Source organism: Orcinus orca, chromosome 2 (assembly GCF_937001465.1).
Source record: "Orcinus orca chromosome 2, mOrcOrc1.1, whole genome shotgun sequence".
Taxonomy (NCBI): domain Eukaryota; kingdom Metazoa; phylum Chordata; class Mammalia; order Artiodactyla; family Delphinidae; genus Orcinus; species Orcinus orca.
Genome location: NC_064560.1, coordinates 3,948,133 through 3,965,911, shown reverse-complemented (window position 1 = coordinate 3,965,911; position 17,779 = coordinate 3,948,133). Strand labels below are relative to the sequence as shown.

At 41.8% G+C, this 17,779-nt stretch overlaps 1 protein-coding gene across 3 annotated transcripts in view; it reads left to right on the top strand.

Moving 5' to 3' along the window:
* CACNB2 (calcium voltage-gated channel auxiliary subunit beta 2) overlaps positions 1-17,779 on the top strand; it is a 405,285-nt gene that overhangs the window by 348,992 nt on the left and 38,514 nt on the right. For all 3 annotated transcript variants that reach the window (XM_049706555.1, XM_004278620.3, XM_049706556.1), the window contains 3 exons: positions 11,870-11,992; positions 13,887-14,023; positions 17,653-17,729. In XM_049706555.1, the coding sequence (XP_049562512.1) occupies positions 11,870-11,992; positions 13,887-14,023; positions 17,653-17,729 (337 nt within the window). The remainder of the gene's footprint in view (positions 1-11,869; positions 11,993-13,886; positions 14,024-17,652; positions 17,730-17,779) is intronic.

Sequence of the window (17,779 nt, the reverse complement as noted above, 5' to 3'; positions counted from 1 at the left end):
TAACGACGACTGAAGAGGAAAACACATCTGGGCTTTGGGGTTTTGTTTTGTTTTTACAACATGCCTAAAGTAAAAATTGCTTGCCCCTGAATTATACCATTAGCTCCTAAATAACCTGAGACCTACTGTTATCCTGCTTGGTAAGACTGATCAGTAGTAAAATTAAATATAAACAGTTCTGTTCTTCTTAAGAGGCTGACTTGATTGAAAATGACTTCACCTTTCTTCTAAGGCAAGGAGACAGATATTCATAACCCAGAATAAATAAAATCAAGCACTTTCTCGCCATATTGGTTTCTTTCCCAGTGGCCTGGAAGAGTTGCAATGCCTTTTGAAGACACTGCTCTGGGGAGAGACAGCTCCACGGGGGAAATGAACCCAGTACGCTCTTGCTGAAAGAGAACGCTCTGCTAACGCTAAATGATAGCAGGTAGCACCAAAATCTCAGATAGTCTCTCTTCTTTGTATAGGTTTCTCCTTTGGTAAATTTTTCCATGGATGCTTGCTTTCCCTGGTGACTGGTAATTAATCCTTTATAAACCTTAGTTGAAGACCTCAGATCCCAAGTGAAGAATTCTCTGATAAACAAATTGGAAGGGTGCTGTGTTTCTCTCTACATAGATAGATAGATCTATATGTCACTATTATTCTAATCTTCATGTTGCATGTTGATTCTGTAACTTTGAGTACTACCTTGATTTCAGCATTCATAAATGTTGTATTTCAATTTAGCTTTTTAAGGTGGGTATAATATTTTTTAAATTACCATTATTCACTCCCCAAAACACTTTCGTAAGAGCTTATCTACTTTTTAATCATCTACTGAAAAAGAAAAAAAAAAGAACAGATATGCTTATCTTTTTGCTTCACACATAAATTTAACTTATATAGAGATTGTAAGTCATTTCAGTAGCTTTTAGGATGATACTATTTCAAATTTTGTTTTAAATATTTGCTCCTTTGCTTGATTCTTAATTAATAGAGCTATTTTCAATTTCATAAATATATATGTACACTTGCACTTACATACATGCGTGTTAATCATATAAAACAAAATCCTGATGAGGTCAACCTTACTACGGTAATAACTCAGCCATTCGATTTTTGTGGGCCCTGGAGCCATGGTAGCAGAACTTTGCCTAGAGTAGGTGCTGGATAGCTCCTGATAATTGATTCCTCTAACTGAAACGAATCAATCCCTTGAATGAGTCCTTTAACAGTTATTAATGTATACCTAGCACTGTGGTAAAGGCTTGGAGGCTGACATAAAAAATAAAGAGGAGTATAAATCATTTACCTGAAAAGGGTTATAACCTGGTTGAGAGATCAATCAGGAAAGTAGGTTAAAATGCTCCCAAATATATAGACTCTATTTGTATCAAACTATAGAGTGTAATAGGCATTTCTATGAAATTGCTGCAGAAGAATCAAAGCAAGATGGAAAAAGGTAGTTTGAAGGCCATGATCTTTTCAAGCTGAAGGATGATGGCTTAACCCCGTTACCTCTCTGATGACGTTCCTGACATTCCCACATGGCGTGGCTGGCTTACTATAAATCCATGACCTTGACTCTCAAGCGGGCCTTTAATACTGCCGAGCAAGCTCACCATACTTCCCTTGTTCATTTAATCTTCCGCACTCGTGGATGACTGTCTTGAGTTCTTTCCTCCCTTCTCAGCCTCTAAGACCTTCTTCCCTGTCTTTACTCCCACCTTCCTGTTCCACTGGGAAGGTGGACATTCCATCACCTCCATAGCTGGTATCTGCCCTTGTTCATGCTGCCTCCTTGCCTCCGTCTAAGGCCACGTCCTGTGCTTAAACACTGGATCCCGCTGTCTCCCCTGCCAAAGCGGAAACGTTGCTCTAGCAGTTCTATCCACTGGTTCCTACACCATCGTGTTTTTTTCCTCTCTACTCATTCCTATCAGCTTCGATTTTTGTTATTTCTCCTACCTTTTTTTAAAATTAATTTATTTTTATTTATTTTTGGCTGCGTTGGGTCTTCATTGCTGTGTGCGAGCTTTCTCTAGTTGTGGCGAGCAGGGGCTACTCTTCATGATGCGCGGGCTTCTCACTGCAGTGGCTTCTCTTGTTGCGGAGCATGGGCTCTAGGCACATGGGCTTCAGTAGTGTGGCACACAGGCTCAGTAGTTGTGGCTTGCAGGCTCTAGAGCGCAGGCTCAGTAGTTGTGGCCCACGGGCTTAGTTGCTCCGTGGCATGTGGGATCTTCCCAGACCAGGGATCGAACCCGTGTCCCTTGCATTGGCAGGCGGATTCTTAACCACTGTGCCACCAGGGAAGCCTATTTCTCCTACTTTAAATGAAAAGAATCTTGACTCATTTCTCCTACCACCCATCACATTTCTCCTTTCCCTTTATAGCAAAATTCCTTAAAAGAATGGTCTATACTTAACTGTATCCAATTCCTCTCCTTTTAAACTCTTTTAACTCCAATATGGCTTTCATCCCCAGCAAGCATCTGAATGGGCTCTTGTCAACAGCGACCTCTAGGTTGTGAAACCCACATGGCAGGTGTCAGCCCTCATCCTACTTGACCCATTAGCAGTATCTGACACAGCTGGCCACTCCCTGCTCCTTGAGACACTTCCTGGAAACCACGGTCTTAGCAGTCATTCTCCACTCTTCTGTAGCTGAGGCTCTTTTGTAGTTGGAGTGCCACCAGGTACGTTGATCTCCACGTCATCAACGTGCCCAAGACTTTACTACTTTATTTTTTTTCCATTTTTTTATTCTTTGGCCACACCACGTGGCATGTGGGATCTTAGTTGCCTGACCAGGGATCGAACCCGTGCCCCCTGCAGTGGAAGTGCAGCGCAGTCTTAACCACTGAACCGCCAGGGAAGTCCCTGACACCTTATAGCTTTAGCCCAGATCTTTCTGTCAACCTTTCAGACCTTGAGCCCTCTTCCAGATTCTACTTGGACGTTTCATAGGATCTCAGACTTTACATGTTCAAAACATGTAACATTTTTGTGTGATCTATAAAAATATTAGACCACTGTGTTGTACGCTTGAAACTACTATGTCGTAAGTCAACCATACTTCAATTTAAAAGAAATGTAAAATTTTTTATTTTTGCCTTCTGAGCACTGTAGCCCTCTTCCCGCCCCCCACCCCCACCCCGTATCACTTGATGGGTACATCATCCTTCTAATCACTCAGACCCAGAACATTTGGCATCGTCGTTCACTCTCTTTCACGCCCTTATCAAATCTATCAGCAAATTTGGTTGACTCTACTTTGAAAATGTATGCAGAATGGGACCATTTATTTTTTCCACCTCCATTACCGTTGCCCTGATTTAACCACCGTCATCTCTCCACGTGGGTCACTGTAAGCATCTCCAGCTGATTCACCTGTTTCCACTTCAAAGTCCCCAAAGCCTCTTTTCAGTTCAACAGCCATCATAGCCCTTTGAACATGCCAGACCACATCACTCCTCTGCTGGAAAGCCTCCAGTGAGTTCTCATCTCACTTAGAACAAAAGCCACAAGTCTTGACTCTGAGCTGCAAAGCCAGGCATCACCTGAGAGCTCTGACCTCATCTTTTGTTCCTTTCTCTGGTCCCCTCCACTCAGCCATTCTGACCCCCTTGTCCTCTCCCAGCCCGTCCGGCCTGCTCCCATGTTGGGGCCTCAGCACTGGCTCTTCCCTCTGCCCACAGTTCAGGCACCCTGCATTCCCTCACCTCTTCATGCTTTTGTCCAAATGTTACCTCCTCAAGGCAAACCACCTCCACTCCCATGTGAAACTGTCCCTGCCCTGTCATCTGCTACTATGGCTTTCCTTACCTTGTTTTTCTTTTCCTTTTTCCACAGAATTTGTCACCTCCTAACATGTTATATACTTTGTTTATTATGTCTGTTACTTATGATGTGTCTCTCCCGTCTAGAATTAAGCTCTTAGAGGGCAGGGAATTTCAGTTTCTTTTGGTCACTGATGTAGCCCAACTGTCTAAAACAGTACCTGAAACATAAATGATGGATGGATGGATGGATGAAGAGATCATTGAGAACTCAAAAGAGGCTTTCCTTAAACACCCCATTTCACATTGCCAATCCATCCTTCACTTGTGGTTCCCCTCTACTCACAAAACTTTGTTTTACTTTATTCACTATTTGAAATTATCAATTATCTTACTTTTGATAGCTCCTCTACTAGAATATAAGTTAAGCTATGTGAGCATAAGAACTGGAGATAGTAAGCATGTGCTTAATAAATATTCATTAAGTGAATCCATTCTAGACAAGAAATTTGAATTTCTCAAATCAGTTAACTGCCGGTATAAATTTTATCTTATGACAAATCTGTGACTATTTGCTTATTCAGTCTGATTTAGTGTTCAGTTAGCAGGACACGTAATTGGTTGTTACATTCTTTTTATCACCGTGGTTTTCTTTGGTTTACTATTAAAGAATTCTCAGACTACCCTTGACACTTTATAATAAATTAAGCAAAAATTTTCAAAAAGTTCAATGATTGGCAAGTATTAATATGTAATAAATAAAGCAGATAGCTCTGACCTTATTCCTGAAAGTACCTCACCTTCTCTTTCTCTGAGTATTTCCATTGTAAGACTCAATGGCTGTACTCTCATTTGAGTCATTTAAAATCATAGAAAATGGGCTTCCCTGGTGGCGCAGTGGTTGAGAGTCCGCCTGCCGAGGCAGGGGACACGAGTTCGTGCCCCGGTCCGGGAAGATCCCACATGCCGCGGAGCGGCTGGGCCCGTGAGCCATGGCCGCTGAGCCTGTGCGTCCAGAGCCTGTGCCCCGCAACGGGAGAGGCAACACAGTGAGAGGCCCGCGTACCGCAAAAAAAAAAAAAAAAAAAAATCATAGAAAAGCATAGCAAGTTTTATAAGAAATTATTATGTGCAAGAAAATGGATCAAAATCTCATTAGATTTTTAAGCTCTCTTTTCTGTAGTCTCTCATAATAGGAACCTGGGTCATTTAAATTCTTTACATTTTTCTTTCAATTTCTTTAAGAAAATACTATAAGTTGGGAGTAGTTAATATTTAAGACAATCCATTGTAGACATTAAAACAAATTATGGATTTTCCTTGTATGTTATTAGCTATTAATGACCTCCGAATGAAAATGGAAAAAGACACTTTGCTATTCAGCATATCAAAATGCATCTGTATTAAGAAATGAAGAAATCGATGCATGAAAATTCAGTAGCTATCCATCATGATCAGAATTCTATTCTTATTCTTATTTGAGTGAATTTCATTTTGCTTTTTAACAGTAAGTATTCCATCATTCATTAGCACATTTTTAATAAATGAAAGAAAGGTAAACATTTGTTGTATCCATTAAGATGATTAGCTTCCCTCTTAACTCATTAAGTCGTTGTTTAGGAAGAAAACTCGAGTGCCGTGAATTGGTGATAATTTGTTTTATCTTACTTCACGACCAGAAATTTTGGGGTTTTGTTTTGTTTCGCTTTTGAGATTCCACATATAAGTGAGATCACACAGGGTTTGTCTTTCTCTTATTCCACTTAGCATGATCCTCTCAAAGTCCATCCATGCTTTTTTTTTGTTGTTGTTGTTTTTTTTTTTTGCGGTACGCGGGCCTCTCACTTCTGTGGCCTCTCCCGTTGCGGAGCACAGGCTCCGGACGCGCAGGCTCAGCGGCCATGGCTCACGGGCCCAGCCGCTCCGCGGCACGTGGGATCCTCCCGGGCCGGGGCACGAACCTGCGTCCCCTGCATCGGCAGGCGGACTCTCAACCACTGCGCCACCAGGGAAGCCCCATCCATGCTTTTGCAAATGGCAGGATTCCCTTCTTTCTCGTGGCTGAATAATATTCGTGTGTGTGTGTGTGTGTGTGTGTGTGTGTGTGTGTGTGTGTATGTATGTATATCTCACGTCTTCTTTATCCGTTCATCTGTTGGTGGACACTTAGGGTGTTTCCCTGTCTTGACTGTTGTAAATGATACTGCTGTGAACATGGGGTCTAGATATTGCTTTAGCGTAGTGTTTTTGTTTCCTTTGGATATATGCCCAGAAGTGGAATTGCTGGATCCAAAGTGATTTTTTAAGTTAATTATCTCCTACTTACAATTATTGTTTTCTGACAGCCTTAGGTCTAGTGATTCTAGAAGACTGTGAGAAAATAAAGATAAAGTTGGTTCCTGCTATAAACTTCAAACGTATCTCTGACAGGAGCCTATGAGCTTCCATAGGCCGGGCCTCCGTGGTGCTGATGGAACTTCTTTGGGTTGTGAGAAACAGCAAGTCATGTGGCCCCAGAGCTGTCTACAAGCATCCCCCCCGAACTTTCCAGATGGGGTCCCCTGCACGTCTGTTAATGACCAGCCCAGATGTCCATCTCTAGGCAGAGTAGAGCAAGTGGCAGCGTGGTGAGGGTCAGAATGGGGGCTAGAGGGCCTGAGTCAGAGCAGAAACATAAGGAGAGTTTGGGAGGGTTCAGTGGGCATTGCTGGGCCAGACTGTAGTGGTGCTGGAGTCGGAAGGAGGAGGGAGGTGAGGAAAGCAGGTGGTTAGCACCCTCGGCCGCCTCCTGCTGTATTTGTAAGTAAGTTCAGTCATCCATCAAATGAAGTCCATCCTGAGAACCATAAACCAAGAGTCATGAACGGACTAAGCCAACTTGGAATGTTCCCAAATAACTCTCAGGCTACTCAAAAACCCTTAAAGTTAGCCCACGAAACATTTCACCGTAAGGAGCTTGGAGTGACGTTTCCTCACCTTTTTAGGACTGTAGTAGCTGAGGGCTTTAATTCTCCCAATGCAGCAGCCTTGGTGGCATTTTTAGAAACTATGAAACCACGTGTATTTTACTATCTCAGCCCTCTTTGAATGAAAGGGAGCTTTATGTATTATGGAAAAGAGACGTGAAAAAAGAAAAGTCACATCTAAATAAATAAAAATCATGATTTGATATTGTTACGATTTACTGGACCACAAACCGATTGAAGGGCAAAGATACAGCAATACATGACCTTTATAATGCATGCCTGGAGTTCTAACATGTGACACTGCTCGTTGACTGTTTTACATTTGAAAAAGTGGACTAAATTAGGCTACAAGGCAGACTGAGGCCTACATTTTTACCTTTTTTTGGTACCAAACAATTTGTAGAATTTTGTAAGTTATTACTTTCCAGTATTCACAGATTTCACACAGACATCTAAATGCTCAAACATTGCCATCCATGTACCCCTTTGAATGAAAAGCAGGCGAGGACTGCAGAAAGAACTCAGGCTTTCAGATGAGATAGTCGGATTTGAATATCCCCTCCATTGCTTGTGGCCCTGGAGGAGTTTTTCTGAACCTCAGCTTCCTCACCTGGGAGGAATGGTTGTTGCTGGGATTAAATTAAATGCAAAAAGCTGTGCATAATACCCAGCACAGCACTTCACAGACATCCAGAGTAGTAGCTTTTATCATTTCATCATAAATCGTGCCATGTCCAAGACGAAGAAGGACCGGGAGGAGGAGAGTGAGGATGTCTTTGGTCATCGTCACTCTGCTGTCCCATGACACACCTGTGTCACTCACTCATTGCCTTCTTCTGAAATGTTACTTGAAAACAGACTGCAGACACCAGGGTGAAATGACACAGCCTTAGAGTTTTTAAAGCACTTTTGCATGACTGTGCGGATAACGAGATGCTTCTCTTCTATAAGTTGGTACTTATTGGCACTTGAGTCTACAAGCTAAGTGGCAGCGAGCGTTTAATTCTGTGTCAAAAGGTAGACTACCAAGTACAGGTAGGTGGTTTACCAGCCACCCTGAGGCTACGTAGCGTATACTGGATGGGAGGTACCAGAAAAGGCAGAGAACCAATCTGTTCCCCTTTTCGTTGGCACAGGAGAGGGAGAAGCGAAGGCTGATAGAATTGTGTGCCTCTCCATCACGTATCCGGTCCTCCACGGCTACAAGACAAGTTAGCCAGGAACCCAGGTAGAAGGAGAGAGCAAAACAGACTCCGGCTAGAGCACTGGCCTGAGAATAAGGTTCCCAGGATATGAAGGGAGTCGACTGAAAAGAAAGACAGTGGAATTAAGGCGGTCATATTGTCTCCTCGGGACCCTAATGATTCTGTGGAGTCAGATGAATCTAGATCTGAATCTGAATTTGGATTTAAGTACCATTCACAATAGTCAGTCCTGATGGGACCCTGCCTAGGGCTGCGCGTCATATTTCTATTGACGTTTTCTGCCTTTCTTCCCCTCCAGCCATGATCAGGCCTTTCAGACAAACCTGGGAAGCCCTGGAGTTTTAGAGGGTGAACAAAGGACCTCTTGAAGGGGGGGACCTATGACCTGGGGCAGAACCCACTGCTTGGAGCTCGCAGTTACTTTCAGTCCTGGGGTCTGGACCAACTTCGCTTCCCTCAGTGCCCAGAACACCTTCTGGGTCCTGGCACGTGTTAGAGCTCTGGTCAGTCACCACGGTCCACTCTGACCTGGTGTTCCCGTGTGGCCTCTGTAAGGACCCAAGGTTTCTTAGCTCTTACTTGTTCTTGCTTCTCAGGACTTTGCTTTATCTTAATAAGGGAGCAAAAAAAAGAGAGTAAATGGCCACTGGCCTCAAAAAATAAATGCCCTGAGCGTCCATGAGAGTCAAAAATTGTTATGACGGACGACATGAGAGGGAAGTGGTCCCAGGGCCCTGATTAGAGAAGTGACACTGGAAAACCAAAACAGTACGGCAGGTTTCCAGACCGAACGTGAGCCAGGGAGGGGCAGCCACGGGGGAGAGCCCTGAATGACGGCAGGAAAGAGTCCCATGAAGACTTGGGCGTAGAGTCGGCCCAAAACGCAGATGTCAACTTAAATCGGGATACGTCTGATAAAAAATAGTTTCATGGGATTAAAAATTCAAAGAGTCTAGGAGGGATGTTCCCTTGGGACCTAAGGTTGGTTTCAAAGAAAAAGAAGCCTCTGTGTCCGAGGACTAACAAAGAAAATCAGAACTAGACAGATCGGACACAGCAAGTAGAGAGGATCCTATAAGCAAAATGAATATGGGAAACCTTACCATTTCTCATACCTGAGAGAACGTGAGAGAGTCCATGCTGGAGAGAACTCTTGGCTATATCTCGAATGTAAGCGTGGTTTAGCATGCATCTCATGGCAGGCATTAACCTGTGTTAACTAGTTTGGTGTGAGGTGGGTTACAGTGCAGAGCACCAAGGAAACCACGTGCTGAGCCTTCATAGATGCGTGACTATTGGGAAACATTCATGTATGCACGGTCGTTCTTTTAGTCTAGAGAAAATGCTCATGTACTGAGCTCACTCTATGTACCAAACAGTAGCCTAGCCTTGGAAACACACTCCATGAGATTAAAGGAATTTGTTCAGACTACGCTCCCTGTAAATAAATCAACATTCAAATCCAGGTTCATCTAAAACCCTCTGTTCTTGAACCCACATGAGTGGAATTGATGTAGATGATATCTTCCATATCATAGATGTGCTGCTTAAGCTAGATGGAGGTGAAGTGAGTTTGGTGACTCAAAAATGACGTCGTCCATTGATCCCCCCTGGTCAGCATCCTGCCTCTTTCTCTCCAGCTGATAAGCCTTCTTATCTTCCCTCCACTCTGTCTATTCTACATTGTAAGTTAGAAATATAGTTCCTGAAGTAAAGACACTGAGGGACGGGCTTCTGCTTGCTTCTCTCCTACCCGTATGCTCTGTAAAGCCGATTCCGTGTCTGAGGGGAGCATGGTCGACTATAGGAGGTGAGCCCAGAAGGGAATTCCACGTTCTGAACTGAAGTCTTAATCTAAGAGCGTAAAATCATTATCTGTGGCCCCGCTTATTATAGGCTAACTTTACCGCCCCTTTATTTTTTTTTTCTCACTGTTCCCTCTTCCTACTCTAGTGTCTGAAAAGTTGGTCTTTGGATAAAAGACAAGAGATTCTCATGGGATACTCTGCAGAGCTGTACATTTAAAATTTATGTCTTCCAGTAGTTTTAAAATATATATATATATATATGCTATATATATAGGCTACACTTAAACTCTGTTATCTTTTTTAAATTTTTTAAAAGGTCCGTGAGAGAGACGAGAGATCATGTCATAGAAAAAAATCCTGGATTTATACTTTTGGGATCAGAAACTCTCTTGAATAATGGATCAATATACTCAAGAAAATGCTATTTCTAGTAGTAAAACTGAGTCTGATTAAGACTGCATCTTATGGAAAAAGGCACCAACCTATACTGCTGCTTGCAGTTTAAAATGGCACAGCTCATCTGGGCAGTAGTTTGGAACAGAATTTTAAAAGGTCTTGATAACCCATGGCTTGCTCATGCTACCTCTGGGAATGTGTCCCCAGGAAAGAATTCTAAATAGAGGCTTTTCATACAGAGATTTTTCAAAGCAGAATATTTATCATAGTGAAAAAAATTTTAAACCTAGACGTCACCAGAAAGTGTTGAATGGTTGAGGTCATTTTCTAAATGGTAGATTTTTAAAAGTCTATCATCTGTTAAAACCAGATGCATGATAAGTGGCTCTGCCCTGTCTTCAAAATATGCCCTCAGTTATTTTTGTTAAAAATAGAGAATGATGCCCTAAAAAAAATAAAAACTGTGTTAAGAATTGGGTAAAAATTGGGTACGAATTGGGTAAAATATTATGATTATAGCTATGGGAATCAAAAATTTTTTTAATTTCAGGAAAAAATGGAAATACTATCACACAATCGAGAATTGTGTTTCAGTGGTAGAACTGTAGGCAACTTTTATTTCTATTTTTTTAAGTTTTGTATTTCCATATGAGGAGCAGCCCCTCTTACATTTTTAATAAAAAATCGTAAGGGATGCCAGGAAATGCATTTCGTGTCTTCAGTCCACTTCCTGTCTACTGTGCCCCTGTCCAGAACCTGGTCCTCCTTTCCCACTCTACATGTTGTGGATGGATCTGAGTAACTCCGTGGCTCTTATGAGCTCAGTCCTCAACCCAGACAGCAGTCAGCTAGAATGCATTAACTCTGAAGATTCGGAAGTGAAGATGGGTTCTTTCTGTTCTAATTCCCTCTTGTCCTTCATGAGCAGTCCCGATGAAGAGCTCTTTGAATAGGAAGAACCTGCTCAGAAGAAATCCACATGCCCACAATGCGAAAGAAACACAATGCCAGTTAGAGCAATCCCTCTTTTCACCGTTGCTGAGTTTGCCTGTTTTTTCACCTTGTGATTAAACAGGTGTTGCCTAGATAGAGGACAAATATGTATCTGTATATTTGCAAAGCATCAAATAATGAAGGATAGCTTAATGAACGTTATCATCTTTAGTGGCTGAGTGAACTCAAGGAGGAAAAGTAATAGAATAAAAGGTCATTGCTTTCGTGATGCTTGGCCGCCACGAATACAGTGTTTGTAGTCATAAGATACATTCCGTGGTTCTTTCTTCATCCAAAACATTGTACCTTTTGGAATTATGCCATTTATTATTAATTAAAGTACATGTTTGGGGTGGAGATGGCAGTGGCTAAGTCTTTTTCACTGAAAGACAAGAACTGGGCATTTCAATCCTGTGTATTTTTCTTGATTTCCATTTGCTACAAGCTGTTATGTTGTAAACTCCTATTTCAGTAGTTCCTCTTCACCTTCATTACTTGTAATGCTTTCAAAGAGCACAGTGGCCTTTTTCTAGTTCGGAAATGGGTAGTATAGCTGAGCGCTCGAAGGTTTGTAAATACTGATAAGCTGTTTTGTGATAAAGAACCAAAGTTGGGAAAAGCAACAACAGTGACAACAGTTATTCAGTGTGTGTTTGTACTTTGAGGGGGAAAGAGAGGGAACGCTGTTTTTTCTTTTTTTTCAATTTTTTTCTCCCTTCCTTTTCCCATTTTAGACAAAGCCCGTTGCATTTGCAGTCCGGACAAATGTCAGCTATAGCGCAGCCCATGAAGACGACGTCCCAGTGCCAGGCATGGCCATCTCATTCGAAGCAAAAGATTTTCTGCATGTTAAGGAAGTAAGGAGAATAATTGGAATTTCTATCCACATGATTTTTTTACCTTGAAGCATCATTTCTTACTTCTTATTGCTGTGAAATAGCATGGCGTGTAGCTGCGGTTGGATAACATACACGTGAAATCAGTGCCTCTGAAGCTTTTCTAATATAAATATAACCTTTTTAAAGAAGAAAAAAGTCACAGGCCTCTTGGAATAACCTCAAGGCTCCCCTGGGCTCTGTGACCCAGAAATTGAGAACCACTGGGGTAGATGATCCTTTTTTTATACTTAACCTGTACTTTTTGTGTTAAGGTTTAACCTTGACCGTGTGTCATTTTCCCCTCGTGTCCCAAGTTTAACCATCTGGGGAGGGTTTAATAATAGTATCTAGAATTCATGATCTCTCCTGTCTGCTAGCAGGGTCTAAACTCAGGCCACTTTTGCCCGTTCTCCTTCTTTGGTGGTAAATTTCTGCAGGGGAAGGGGGAATGGATGCAGTCACAGCCAACAAGGCAAGAACCAGATATCGGGAACATCCCTTTTCCACCATACCAAAAGCCTCCACTTTTTGTTAACAGTGACTCAATCTGTAAATTGGAAAAATTCACTCTTAATTAAGGTTTATTTTGAGTCAACATTTATCAAATGCCTGTTTTGCAGAACACTGTATGAAATGGCCAGAAATTCCCCTTACGTGTTCTAGGTGTGTGAGTCTGAGGTTTTCTTGAGCCTGCAGGAATTTACAATTGGAGCACTTCCAGCTGGGGGACGGTCTCTCCTAAGGAGCATTTGTAAAAAAATTTTTTACGGTTCTAAGGATTTTTTTTTAATCTTATTGAGGTATAGTTGATTTGCAATGTTGTGTTAATTTCTTCCATATAGCAAAGTGATTCCGTTATACACATATATATATTCTTTGTAATATTCTTGGAGAGGGAGTAGGGGAGGGAAGGAATGGGAGTTTGGGATTAGCGGAGGCAAACTATCATATATAGGATGGAGCATGTGCCGGTTTAACTGCTCAGGCACTAAAGGCTGTGAGCAAGCGGTGATAACTGCCAATGAAAAGAGACGAGAGAATGTAGAGCCTGCCATTTCTTTAACTTTTCAAAACAGCTGTTATTTCTGTTTGGCCAGGAAGGGAAGACAGAAGATAATTTCTGAAGTATGGCATGCCTAGAATCTCACTTTACAGCAGGAAGTTAGATGAATCTAGGCTCTCATCCCCAAGGGCTGATGCTTAGAGAAGAAGGAAAAGAAAAACAGAGTGGATACCCTTCTTTGAAATGTTCGAGAACAGGCTTGAAAACTACTTTTCAGCCGAGGAACATCAAACCGTATCCTAAAGATTTAGGACAGATAGTCCAGGCACAAGAGAGAAACCGCCAACACCCACGTAAGTGGAGAAGTCATTTGTGAACGCCAGACTGTGGTCATTACACACCTGTTTGCACAAAGGTAAATTTTGCTCTGACATCAGATATCTCATGTCGATGTCAATATTTCTCACTCACTCTTAATACTTCTAATTAATCTGATTATATAAGAGGAGGACCTCTGTAACACTCCCTAGTTCCTGCTAGTCTCTTGTCAGGAAGACCCGTTCATCTTTGAACAAGAAGAGTTTATCCTACTCATGGTGCCAGCAGCTGCAGTGGAATTCAGGAAGGTCTCGAGGCCAGGAGAGTGAAGGCAGAGTCAGGCGGGAGAGGGATTGTTGAGCTCCCGGAAAATACTTTGCTCTTAGCACACACTCAACACGGGAACAGGGTTTCCTGACTTGCGATATTTGAGTTCGCTGTCACTGCCACCATACTTATCTCCAGTGAAAATGGTCAATGGGGAAGAAAAAGGATGTGAAGATTTGTTTAACTTCTGCGCACTGATTTTGACAATTCTGATTTTCCGTTTAGAAATTTAACAATGACTGGTGGATAGGGCGATTGGTTAAAGAAGGCTGTGAAATCGGATTCGTTCCAAGCCCAGTCAAGCTCGAGAATACGAGGCTGCAGCACGAACAGAGAGCCAAGCAAGGGAGGTTCTACTCCAGGTAGGAGCAAAGCACCGAGTGCTCGCATCAGAGTCCAGACTGTGCTGTCATGCGTGTACTGTCAGTTGCCGGATTCTACAGTCTTTGTTATGCGTTCAAAAGCAGACTGGTGAGAGCATCACAAATCCTGCATTTAAAACACTTCATCCAGCCTCTCATTTTCATCCCCTTCTGGAGAGAGTCCAATTAAGTATGACCATGAATGAAAAGAGCTAAGGTCGTAGAGTATTAAATTCAGGCTTCAGTGCAGAGGAAATTCTGAAGTTTAATCTTTTGCTGAACATACTCTGGCATCGGGCAATCCCGGTGACTGATCCCGGTGTCCACAGCCGCCTGGCATGGCCGGAAGACGTTTCAGAAATGACCGTCTCAGATTTCAGCAAAGAGCAGCTCTCGTGGTCTTTTAATTTCATTTTCACTTAAGAAACTCAATTTTCAGTTCTGCCCCACTGCTCAACACTTAAAGGGAAACTCAGTAAATTGTCACTGGAGGTAGCAATTAGATGAGTTATGTAATAGGCTGGGGCCAATTGATTTTTTCCCTAGAATTCTTGAGATTGTTTGCCCCTCGCTAGAATCATTAGAAGGGCCCCTCACATATGGAGTGAATATTAAATTGAGCCCCCTGCAGACAAGTCCAAGAACATGGTTTGCTTTTCCCTGTGAAAGGATGTGTTACTGGCAAGTCTTTTCTTTAATGTGAATAGCTAGGCTTCTGTTTTCTGAAGCTTACATCTTATTTTTTTCCATAGTGATGCAAAATCCTTTGTCAATGACCATATATCAGTGTTAGCAAGAATTTTTCCAAGTGCCCACAAACAAGACAAATAGAAGATGCGGGCTTCCCTGGTGGCGCAGTGGTTGAGAGTCCGCCTGCCGATGCAGGGGACGCGGGTTCGTGCCCCGGTCCGGGAAGATCCCACATGCCGCGGAGCGGCTGGGCCCGTGAGCCATGGCCGCTGAGCCTGTGCGTCCGGAGCCTGTGCTCCACAACAGGAGAGGCCACAACAGTGAGAGGCCCGTGTACCGCAAAAAAAAAAAAAAAAAAAAAAAAGAAGATGCTTTGTGGTTTGGAACATCCATCTTCATTCACTAGTATTTTATAACTCTCAGGCTCTTTTAGTTCAGATGGATTCTTCCCTTTTTCAAGACCTCTAGCCCATATTTGACTTTTATTAATCCCTGGGTTACTGGGGACCCTCAGACTGTGAATGCATTTGGTCATATAAAAGTAGATGTGTGTAGATGTACAAAGCCTGGGCATCTTTCTTGTAGGACGCTGAAGATCTGATGCCATTGTTTTGATTTCTAGTCTTGTATTGGCTTTATTGTATCTTTTTCTATTCTCTGTATTGAGAATGGTTTCTTAATGCTAGTTAATAAAATCTTTCTCTGCTTCTTCATATACAAACTGAGAAAGGAAAACTACTTCTCAAGGAGTAGGATGGGAGACATTTTGCCAAATTGTTAAGAAGGCAGGGTTTCCTTTGCCTCCCAGCTGGGGATCCCTGGTCTAGCCATTAGCGATCAGCTTAGCTTTATAAGAACCTACAGGCATGGTAGGTATTTGGGCCTCGTCTTTGCAGATGAGGAAACAGGCTGAGAGAATTTAGGGAACTTGACCAAGGTTGCACAGCAAGTAAGGTAGAATCAGGATGTAACCAAAATCCATCTGTCTGTAGCTTGACTTCAGAGGCCTATGTGCTGTGAAATCGTGCAACCAGGGCCTGTCCAGGCAAGCACAGAACGAATCGTTATTATTATTGCCGTCTGTTCTTATCTACTGTATTAGCTGTGTTATTTTGCTATTGCATTTTTTCCTTAAAGAACTATAAATTATCTGTATTTGAGTAGTGTAACACCTCATACCTGTTCTAAGGAACTCGTTTACGTTTCCTATAACCATATTCATTTTCCTTTGATTTTTCTGGATTTTATTTTGTCCTGTCTCTTTACCTAAGCTTTTGCCTAAGTAGGTGAAAATACTTCTTCTTGTTTTCAGAGGTTCTTACATCTGTCTCCAAACATTTTAAATACACTTATGTTTTGAGGGCATAACTTTCAGGCAGTATTATAAAACTCAGAATTCAGCAGTATTATAAAACTCAGATGTGTAAATTATAAAAAAAATCAGCAGAAATCAAAGGCAGTAGAATTGGAGAACAGCTCAAGAACGTAGCATTTTTATAGAATTAAACATGAAGGGCAAATTGGCATTCTGAACATTTTAACTCTTTGCAATGTTTGTCACAATTTTACACAATTCAAATAATACTTTGACTGTTACAGAAATTCGAAGAGAATGAAAAACAAACCCAAGTTTGAACTGGAATTAGACTTAGCAGTTTAAAAAAAGACAAAAAAAAAAACTTGTGGAAGAAAACGCGCTGGGCTTGGTAATGGGTATTCTTGTATAACTGCCAGAAATGGCTTCTCTAAATACCACTTTTTATTACTTTTACATATCATCTGGTATCCTTATTAAACGTGCTGGGATATCTTTTAAGAACCTGAAAAAGATACAGAGGCCTCCTGGTCTTGCTTAAAGCTTTTGATGTTTGTCTTTTTTACACATTAAAATGCCAGAATGGTAGCAATAAAATTCAGCCTGTCACTGGTATTTTAGTGGAACTTATATTTTCATACTAATATTCATGAAATAGTAAATCCATGTAAATATTTACAGAATATTAATTATCACCCTTGGATGCATAGACACTGTAGCGGATTCTTTCCACTAGACCCTGGCTTGGCTATGACAATAAACATTTGGCCATGAGACTGTCTTGCTGAAATTCCATGTCACTCTTTTAAAATGTTCCTTTCTATCCACCTCTGTGAAGGGGCCGTGTGGTGTATTATTTAGCATGCTGGCCACTGGTAAAAACATAAATGCCACCGTTCTAATATTAACCCCAAAGTTTCTAAGACACTAAGGCGTGTCTTGGATTCATGATAGAATTTGGTAGTTCTGAAGTATACACTGTTCAGATGGTTCCTAAATGAACCAAGCTGAATCCTCCACGTTTAGCCATGCTTGAGGAATGTTCCAGATACCCTCTGAGGGTTAAATCATAGAACACTTTCTCGTGTTCCCTCGTGTGTCTTTTAAAGGTTGGCAGGTTTTAGCATAGCTGTGTTGTTGGGGATTTTTTTAATAGGTTGCTTGTAAAAACTTGAATACTTTCCATCTTGGTACACTAAAAAAGAAGCCAGCTAAGACAAAGGAGCAGAAACCCAACAAGAATTAAACAAGACATTTGGCTGTTAGCCTGCAGGTTTGCACACTGCTTCGAGAGTCTTGAAAATAAGAAGCAGAGGAAATCTTTGCTCTTATCTGTCTGGGATCCTGGCAGAGAATTTGAGGACTGCAGCAAGTATCCAAGTTTTCTTCCATTCTCTCAGGGCCTTTTCAAATTAATCCCTGAATTTGCAACAGAGACCTTGACACGGCTATGTCGAGCACTCTAGGAGTCTCCACTGGGAAATTACTCTTTGCCTCCTTGGAGGCAAGACAGATTTAAAGTTCAATAAAAACATAATGAGTAAATCATGTTTATTGAGCATTACAAATGTTTTAATCTCCGAAATAAGTGTCAGTTGTAATATAAATTTTTGCTTTACTCCAGTAAATCAGGAGGAAATTCATCATCCAGTTTGGGTGACATAGTACCTAGTTCCAGAAAATCTACACCTCCGTCATCTGGTAAGTAGGTAGTAAGTGCTGAACAGTACATACTGCATTTCATGCTTTCC